This window comes from Sapajus apella, unplaced genomic scaffold (assembly GCF_009761245.1).
Source record: "Sapajus apella isolate SASKATOON/1434 unplaced genomic scaffold, GSC_monkey_1.0 scaffold89, whole genome shotgun sequence".
Classification (NCBI taxonomy): domain Eukaryota; kingdom Metazoa; phylum Chordata; class Mammalia; order Primates; family Cebidae; genus Sapajus; species Sapajus apella.
In genome coordinates, this window is record NW_022437029.1 from 1,674,090 (window position 1) to 1,684,568 (window position 10,479).

General features: G+C 42.1%; 1 protein-coding gene across 1 annotated transcript in view; it reads left to right on the top strand.

Moving 5' to 3' along the window:
- Window positions 1–2,409, top strand: part of VWA3B (von Willebrand factor A domain containing 3B) — a 241,472-nt gene extending 239,063 nt beyond the window's left edge. The window contains exons 27-28 of the mRNA XM_032255362.1: window positions 1,310–1,526; window positions 1,693–2,409. Coding sequence (XP_032111253.1) covers window positions 1,310–1,526; window positions 1,693–1,824 — 349 coding nt within the window. The 3' untranslated portion in view covers window positions 1,825–2,409. The remainder of the gene's footprint in view (window positions 1–1,309; window positions 1,527–1,692) is intronic.
- Window positions 2,410–10,479: the final 8,070 nt, after the last annotated feature.

Sequence of the window (10,479 nt, forward strand, 5' to 3'; positions counted from 1 at the left end):
GATTATAGCTTAGGGACTGGACTGCAATCACGGATCCTAATTCATGGCAGATAGAGAAAAACCATGAAAAGGAACCAGAATGTGTCAACTTACTCTGCTCTGGAGGAAGGTAGCAATTTGAGGGATAGTTGAGGGTAACGTGATGGATAAGATTTTAGACTTCACAGAACAGGGATGGTAAATACAATGTTGAAGCATGATTCCTAGAAGTCTCTCAGAACCTGCTATCATAGAACCTATACATCTACGTAAGCACTGGCCTCAGATTTAAAGATGATTTTTTTCTGTGGCATCCCAGAAAAGCCTTTCCAATGTCACTGCTATCTCCCAGGCCAATTTTTTAATGTCTTTTTGGAATTGTCTCCTGAGTCTTTGAGCCAATCTTTGAAAATTATCGTGTGTAGTGAATCTTGATTCTTTCACAAAGGATTTGAATGATGGCATTTTCTATTTAGAAATAACAAAAACTTTATTTCCAAGTTATTGCACTTTTTTTCCTGACACTTTCGAGAAGAATCTGAAGCAGTAATAGTCAGAAATTATGCAGAGTAAAAACAAAACAAAAAATTATTCAGAGTGAAGGCAGGGTGATCAAGATAGGCAATACTGATTATGGGAACAAAATAAGGTTTAACATTGGGCAGCAGATGTCCTTAAATTACCCTGAAGGCCCTGATAAAAGGTGAGCTCCCAACATGGTGGCATGGCTGGAATGAGGCCATGGTGTTCCCAAGATGCCTTCTTTGAAGGACAGCACTTCTGGGTAAATAAGCTTTGTCAGCGCATTTTCTAAATAGTAAACGAGCTCTGTGACTTCACAGTTATTCCTAAGTTCAATGTCATTACAAATCATACCATTTTGGACATTTGGGAAACTGTTTCTGATAGCGGTCATTAGAGGAACTCAGGGTGTGAAAGAATATCTCCGATGTACAATCTCCAGTTCAAGGATGAGCTGGGCTGTGCTGGGGCCAAGCTCATCTCCCTGGGGCAGACGCAGGTCTATGCTGAGGTGTTTCCAGGGGCTTCTGGGCTGGGAGTCGTTCCTTCACTGGCTTGGTCAGGATGGTCCGCATATTCAAGTTCTCCCTGCCGTGGGAGGCTCCCAGATACCAAAGGCTCATGGAAATGAACTGAGTGGAACTAAGCCCAGCCTAAAGCACTGGAGACACAGTACTCCAGAGACTCCTTGCCATGGGAAGAGGGACATGGGTAAGGGGCTGAGAAGCAGCCGTAGAGATGGGTTGGACATCTCTGTAGACCCCGCAGCCATCAAGACAGGGTAACCCTGATCTCTCTCTGTCTCTAGAGAGGATATAGAGATGAGGAGCTCTGCTTTCCTCCGCTGGCCACTGAAAGAAGCAGACACACAGGATTCCAGAGAGCCAAGACAAGAGAAGCCCAGGAGGAAAGAGAGGCCCACCAAGCAGCCACCTCTCCGGCAGGCGGCACCCTCGGACTCGGGCCGCTCCTCCCACAGCACCAGGTCCCCTGGGTCCTGCCCTGGGACACACCCCAAGCCCAAGGTTTGGTTGGGGGTGGGGGACACCACATCGCTTATCTTGGAAACACCCTGAAATCCCTTTCAAGAATAGTACACCTGACATCATCCCCCAGATTCTGGGCCTCTTTAGGTTCCAGTGCAGCAAAGACCCTAACATCCTTAAGTAATGCTGACCTTCGCTTCCCCAGACGCCCCACCTCCACTTCCCCTCAGCCGGGTGTCTAGGACTCAGCAGCCATGCCATCATTGCCACGCTTCCACCCCCAGCAGCCCTGCCCTATACGCTCAAAGCCATCCCCAGCAGCAAAGGACCGACCTGAAGGCTGTCTGGTGGCAGCAATGTTAAAGAGACCAGCGTCCTCCCAGGCTGCCCAGACCTCAGCCTCAACACTGGAACTGGCCCCTCTGCTGAGGTAATGCCACCCTCCGTGCCACCCCTGCCTGCCCTGTCTGTAGCAAAGGCTCCTGTCACCTTCATCCCCACTGCCTTTCCTACCCACATGACAACACTGGTTCTGGCTTTTTTGACTGTTCTTTTTCCTGTTTTTCCACTGTACTCACAAAATTGTATTCCATCTTCTGGTAGACGCCCCACCCCCAGAAGTTTTAACCTGAAAGATGATTGTCACAGGACTTTCAAATTGTTTAGAAGTCAGCATAAGTCAGGATCCAAGCCTGTAATCTTGTTTTAAATTAATTATCACATCTAAATTAGAGATTTCGTCACCCAGTGTTAGGACTGAAATTCAGACCTGGTAGCATGTCTGAACATTCCCTACTTTATTGTTTTCTGACATTTTCATTGAGCTTTTCCTAATTCTTTTTGTCTGTAGTCTGTTGTAGGTATCTCTAATTGAGCAGGAAACCAGAACAAAAACTCTTACATTGGAAACATTTCAAAGCCACTGGATTGTTGAATTGTTTATTTGTTACCATTTTTCTCCCAAAACATTTTAGCAATGACATATGAAAGTATTCAGTTGTGTTTACTAGCTTCAAAAATGAAGTCATACCACCAAATTTCCTTTTTCTAGTCAGTAAGATCCCTAAGACTAGATGAAAATAGAGTACAGATCATCCTTAGGAAAAATATTGGATGCTTTTTCCAAATAGAACAGAAAGGGCAGAGTTCTGATACTCTAAAAATTTACAATTTAATTAAAAGTGGCGTTCACATTCCTAAAAGCTAGGGGTAACCAGGGTTATGATGAAGAAATTAGAGGAGTAATCCACTTCTAAAATTGTGAAAAAAAATAAGGGATATTCACTCAGCATCACACCAAAACCAATAATGCAGTGAGGAAGTAATGGAAGAGTGAGGGAATTGTTTGAAACAAGGCAAGGAACAGTGTTTGTGGGAGGCAGCGTGCCTCCCAGAACTCAGATGTTTCCATCCAGCAGGAAGGCTCCGGAGCAGTCCCCGCTAATGAGAGCTGTGTCCTAGAAGGAAGGAAGGGTGTGAGGGTCTGAAGGAAGCGTGGTGTCTGGTCTGGAGAACTAGCGGAGTATTTTAGAAACCACTCAGTCATAGGCATTGGTTCATTTATTCATGCATGCATGCATGCTAGCCTGTGTGTGTTCATTCAAAGCAATTGCGTGCTGACAGCCTGCCAGGCTCCAAAGAGATGCCGGCAGACGCTTGGAAGGTGGTTATCTTCCCTCTGTACCCATCTCATTCTCTTCGTCTCCACTTTCTTATTGGACCAATCACTGGTGTCTAGTGGTGAGGTATGAGCAGAGACAAATAACTACAGGGCAGATATGTACAACACTAGTTGCACTGGTGTTACATTACAGTGCATGAGACCATCACGTGGTATGTTCAGTAATAGTGCCTACTTCAGTGTTATAAGAGAAGTGGCAATTACAGCAGTGAACTTCCACCTCCAGCCAATACAGAATGGCAGCAACTAGATTTACCTCCCACCAAAGCAACTAACACACCTGATAAAATGTATGTAATAACACTTTCCAGGACATTGGCCGCCAGGTGATGAGGACAGTGATCTCTGAGAGACAAATGTGATGAGCTGTATGCCTGTCCCAGTCACTTCCTGATGATGTTTCCAGGCTGCGGCATAGGGAGGGGGAACCCAGACAGCCCTGCCACCTCTGTGAGTTGAACTGGGATTCTGAGGAGACCAAGGCAGCTGCGTTTACCAGGGTCAGGGCTGGTGAGGAGAGAGCTGCAGAGAGAAAGATCACTGGAGACCTGAGGAGTGGCCCTCCTGAGTCTCTGGCTAATAAGTGCATGGCTGTGAGGAAATTACTGAAGACCAGAGAAAGGACCACTCAAAATGATTACAAGGGACAATTCCTACGGTTCACACAGGGCTGGGAATATTTCCTGTTTCCTTCAGCCAAAGTGGAAAACATTATTTATGGGGCATCAGATAAAGTGCTCAGGAGTTTGTCTCAATAGTGGAGCAAAACTGGCATTTGACTAAATGCTTCCATGGTCCCAACCTAATAAAGCTGAAAAGCCCGGGACGGGTGAAACTTGTTTCCAAATACCTGCGTCCCAGAACAAAGGTACAGGATATTTATAGGGATGCAGAAATATCCACCATCCAACAAGGTAAACAATGTCTGACATCCAATCAAAGACTGGCCTAAAGATAGGCATGAAAAACAGCAGGGAAGTAACCCATAATAAAGAGAAAAGCTGGCTGGGCATGGTGGCTCGCACCTGTTATCCCAGCATTTTGGGAGGCTTAGGCTGGTGGATCACCTGAACTCAGGAGTTTCAGACCAGCCTAGCCAAAATGGTGAAACCCTGTCTCTACTAAAAACACAAAAATTAGCCAGGCGTGGTGGCATGCACCTGTAATCCCAGCTACTAGGAAGGGAAAGCAGGAGAATCACTTGAACTGAGGAGGTGACTCTGGAGCAAGACTCCAACTCAAAAAAATAAAAAAGAGAAAAGCCAGTTGGAATCAGCTCAGGAATGACACAGACAATGAAGAGTACCAGAAATGGCAACTCTTGGTATATATATGAAACACTTTTTTTTCTTATTATTTGAATCTCCTTTAAAGATAATTGGCTTCATAGAGTAATGGCAATAGTACATTAATGCATTTTCATAAATCCCTGAATTTGCACCTGGATGCATTCATTGCCTCAGATGATTTGTGCTTTGATTTTTTGCTGAATGAACCTGTATTTTTAGCATAGACCAGAAGTAATAAAAGGTGTTCAATCTGTTAAACACACCCGCACATACAATAATAATAATACCTTTGTTTGTAGATATTATGGCCACCCTATATAGTAGGTGTGGATCACAAGCCAGGGGCAGTGGGTAATTTGTTATAGGGATGGAGTGATTGAAAACCACGTGTGAACTGTGTGGAATGGGTACAGAGTGAATCCTTGAAACAGAAAAATGTTCTTCAGAAGAAAGGGAATGGATGTTCAAAAAGAGAGTGGATCACCAATTAAGTGATGTAAAAAAGATTCTATGCATCAAGTGAGAGTCATTTACATACTTCTAAGCTCCTTTCTAACTCTAGGAGTCTACAGCTCAATGACACAGTCCATTACCAACTCAGAGCAGCTCCTCATAGATGAAAAACTGTCCTTACAAAAGGTGGGTGGGTTGTAGCCAACAAAACTAAACAAGAGAAATCAATTAGAGAAATTATAATTGGAAAAGAAGAAGGAAAATGATGTTTGCACATGATAAAAGCCAACACCTGAAAAACCTGAATCAATAACACTAATCCAAACAAAAGAATTCAGTGAGATGAAGGATATAAACTTAATACATAAAAATCAATATACACAAATCATGATCACTTAGAAGACATGTTGATAGTGAAAACCTCATTTACAATAACAACAAAGAAAATAAAATGCAGCTGATTCTCACTATTCATGTGGTTACGTTCTATAAAGTTACATCTAACACTGAATATTGAGTCATTGCCCCTAGGGGACATACAAGATTAGATTCCTGCAGGCCTCTGGTCACAACTAATCAATGCATAACTTTGTTTTGTGTGTGTTTCTGTTCAAAGACATTTCTTTTTTTTGAGGCAGAGCCTCCCTCTGTCACCTAGGCTGGAGTGCAGTGGCATGATCTTGACTCACTTCAAGCTCTGCCTCCAGGGTTCAAGTCATTCTGCCTCAGCCTCCCTCGTAGCTGGTATTACATGTGCTGGCCACCACCCCCAGCTAATTTTTGTATTTTTAGTAGAGACGGGGTTTCATCATGTTGGCCAGGCTGACCTCAAACCCCTGACCTCAGGTAATCCACCCACCTCAGCCTCCCAAAGTGCTGGGACTACAGGCATGAGCCACTGCACCCGGCCCAAAGATATCTTAATATATATTGCTCACTTATTAACATACTAATGCCCAGCCCTATAAGGGTGTTTACAGTAGGAGAGCTAAAACAAGAAGACAGTAGACGACTCAGATTTTTTCAATGCTCTGAGAATGCACCTGTCTGCAAATATGCCTTGAGCATTGATTTTGGGGTTACAAATAAGTTTTAGCAGTGATATAGTTTGTATCCATGTCCTGGCCCAAAATCACATGTCAAATTATAATCCCTGGCTGAGTGTGGTGGCTCATGCCTGTAATTCCAGCACTTTGGGAAGCCAAGACTGGCAGATTATTTGAGCTCAGGAGTTCAAGACCAGCCTGGGCAACATGGCAAAACCCTGTCTCTACAAAAAATACAAAACATTAGCTGGGTGTGATGGCACATGCCTCTAGTCCCAGTTACTTGGGGAGGCTAAAGTGGGAGAATTGCTTGAACCCATAAGGCAGAGGTTGCAGTGAGCCATGATTATGCCACTGTACTCCAGTTTGGGCAACAGAGTGAGACTCCGTCTCAAAAAAAAAAGAAAATTGTAATCCCCAATGTTTGAGGAGAGGCCTGGTGGGAGGGTGATTGGATCATGGGGATGAAGTTCTCATGAATGATTTAGCACCATCCCTCCCTGGGTACTGTACAGTAACTGAGCGCTCATGAGATCTAAAAGTATGTAGCATCTCCCCGCCCCTCTCTTTCTCCTGCTCTCGCCATGTAAGTACTGGCTCCTTCTTCACCTTCCGCCATTATTGGAAGCTTCTTGAGGCCTCCCCAGAAGCAGATAAGGCGATGCTTCCTGTACAGCCTGCAGAACCATGAGCTAATTAAACTCCTTTTTTTATAAATTACCCAGTCTCCAGTATTTCTTTATGGCAATGTAAGAATGGACTAATATAAGCAGGTAGGTGAATTCACAAACATGGAATTTGTAAATAATGAGCATGGACTGTATATAGAATAAACTTAACAAGAAATATGCAAAACCAGTATATGAAAAACTTGGAAAAACTCCTAAAAGACACAAAAGTAGACTGGAACATCCCTTGTTTTAGATAGGATGACTGAACATGATGAAGATGATAGTTCTCCCTGAGTTCATGTATTACTATAACACAATTCAAGTAAAAACAACAGCAAATATTTTATGAGGCTTGAAAAGTTTGTATTAAAGTGGTAAACCAAAAATAAAATTCTAAGTCCCCCAACCATCTGAATGGCTTTCCCCCTAGGCCAGGGCACTCTAAACTTTAACCTAAAAGACGGGTTCAGGCCCTGAGGGGAAGTAGGGATGGACATGCCCCATTATACCCTCCAGCATTCAAATCAACACAGGCCTTAAGCCTGATAAGAAATATTTACAGTCTATTCTCTCTAAAGCCTGCTACCTGGAGGCTTCATCAGCATGATTAAACTTTGGTCTCAACAACCTCTTATTGTAACTCAGGCATTCTTTTCCCTTGATAATAACTTAACCAGTTGCCAATCAGAAAATTTTAAAATCTACGTATAACCTGGAAGCCCCCTCTTTGAATGGTCTCCTGCCTTTCTGGACCAAACCATTGTATATCTTAAAGGCATTTAACTGATGTCCCATGTCTCCCTAAAATGTCTAAAACCAAGTTGAACCCTGACCATCTTGGACACACGTTCTCAGAATCTTCTGAGGGCTCTGTCACAGGCCGTGGTCACTCATATTTGGCTCAGAATAAATCTCTACAAGTATTTTACAGAGTTTAACTCTTTTGTCAACAAAGTTCTTATGGAAAAAGAAACATGTGAATCTCTAAGAAAATACTAAAAAATAAAGCTATGAAGAGGAACTTATGTTAGCATATTAAACACTATGATATCTCTATGCTAAAAATAGTGTGGCACCAATGAGATATCATCTCACACCAGTGAGAATGGCTATTATTAAAAGTAAAGAAAAAAACTAACATATGTTGAAGAGGTTGTGGAGAAAAAGGAATGCTTTTACACTGTTGGTGGGAGTGTAACTTAATTCAACTGTTGTGGAAGACAGTGTGGCAATTCCTCAAAGACCTAAAGACAGAAATACCATTCAACCCAGCAATCCCATTGCTGGCTTTATACCCAAAGAAATATAAATTTTTCTATTATAAAGACACATGTATGTGTATGTTTATTTCAGTGCTATTCACAATAGCAAAGACATGGAATTAACCAAAACGCCTATCAATGATAGACTGGATAAAGAAAATGTGGTACCTATACACCATGGAATACTATGCAGTCATAAAAAGGAATGAGATCATGTTCTTTGCAGTGACATAGATGGAGCTGGAGGCCATTGTCCTTAGCAAACTAAGACAGGAACAGAAAACCATATACTGCATATGTTCTCACTTATAAGTGGGAGCTAAACGATGAGAACGCATGGACACATGGCTAGGGAAACAACACACATTGGAGCCTATCCGAGGTTTGGAGGGTGAGACGAGGGAGAGACGCAGAAAAAAATAACTAATGGATACTAAGCTTAATATCTAGGTAATGAGATAATCTGTAAAACCAACCCCCATGACACACACTTACTTACGTAACAAATCTGCACATGTACCCTGAACTTAAAAGTTAAAAATATAGTAGTGTGGTGCTATCACAAGGAAAGGAAAATGGATTGATGGAATAAAATATTGTCCAAAAAAGACATATATTAATCTATCTATCATCTATCTGTCTGTCTGTCTATATGTCTATCTGCAATTGTCCTTCAATATTCAGGGGATTGGTTCCAGGAGCCCCTTGGACACCAAAATCTGAGGATCCTCAAGCCCTGCAGTTGGTCCTGTGGAACCCATAAAAACAAAAGGTCAGCCCTCCATATTTATGGGTTTCGCATGCCATGAATACTGTAATTTTCAATCCACAGTTGGTTGAATCCACAGATGCAGAACCTGAGTATACAGAGGGCTGATCATATTTGGAAATGTTGTATATTATAAAGGTGGCATCTCAAATCACTGAAACTTTAATAACAAGTGCTAGGACAATGGATACGCATTGGAAAAACAATAAGGATCTATGCCTCACATCATGAGACATCAATCACCACGTGCGGAGCTCTGTCCTGCAGCCGCTGACTCAATGACAGATGAATGAATATACTCTCACATCTAGTACAGTGATTTGAGTGGACTAGGGATGGTCATCAATGCTTTCAGAGGGTGAATGCAGTTAACTGACCATAACTCCCTGTACCTCCTCACATTTATTCGGTATAGGTTCAATAACACAGGTTCCAAGTCAACATGCTTGTGGATAATTAACATGGTTAAGAGTGATTTTATGAATGCTAAAAGCTTTAGGTTCTGGGGCTCAGAGTAAACACCATTAATGGGTAATTCCCCTTTGAGCTCCCCCAGAGAGGGCTATCCAGCACAAAGTTTACATGAGCAAACAGAGTAGAGACAAAGGGATGTGGGGTAAACAGAACTGACTGGGGAAGCTTTATTGTCCCTATCTTTTACCTTATGACTTAAAATTCTAATGTAATGAACTGGCTACCTTCAGCCTGTTCCATTAAAACCTTTCAGCCTTTCAAAAGGTTTGAGACTGTAATCTTCTAACTTCCCCTAATATTTGCTTAATATTTTGCCAGCCACCCCAAGTGAATCCCAACAATACCACATAGAAGAATAAATTCCAAATGGATAAAAGTCCTAAATGTAAAAAAAATTGAAAGCAGACAGGTACTAGAAGAAAACCTGAGTGAATTCCTCTATAACTTGATGTAGAGAAAGGTTTTCCAACTATAATTCAAAATCCAGGTGCAATAAAATGTTGCTAACCTTGACTAGATAAAAATTTATTTTTTAAAAATGTATTTCCAAAGACATCATAAACAAAGTCAAAAGACAAATGACAAATGGAGAGAAAGTATTTGCACTAAATAGCACACAAAGGGCTGGTGTCTGTAAAATACAAAGAATTCTTTAAAATTCAAGTGAAAAAGTTGACCAAAGACCTGGTAAAAAAAAAAATAGGTAAAAGACAATGAATTATTTATATAGATGTAAGAATAGACCTAAAAATATGAAAAGATGTTTAACTTCACTCGTGATAAAAGAAATACAAATTAAAACTAGACTTAGGCCAGATGCAGTGGCTCACACTTATAATCCCAGCACTTTGGGAGTCTGAGGTGGGTGGATAAAATGAAGCTAGGAGTTTAAGACCAGTCTGGACAACATGGCAAAACCCCATCTCTACTAAAAATACAAAAACTAGCCAGGCATGGTGGTGCACGCCTGTAATCCCAGCTACTCAGGAGGCTGAGGCATGCAAATGGCTTGAACCCAGGAGGCAGAGGTTGCAGTGAGCCTAGATCCAGGCCACTGCATGCCAGCCTGGGTGACAGAATGAGACTCTGTCTCAAACATATATACACACACACACGTGCACACACACACACACACACACACACACAGAGTACACTACACTTAGAGAACTGCCAATAATGTGCCAGTATGAAATAGTCATGCAAATCCTTTTACAGGTAACAATTTTAAGACCGTGATATGGTTTGGCTGTGTCCCCACCCACATCTCATCTTGAATTGTAGCTCCCATAATTTCCACATGTTGTGGGAGGGTCCCAGTGGGAGGTATTCAAATTATGGGGGCAGGTG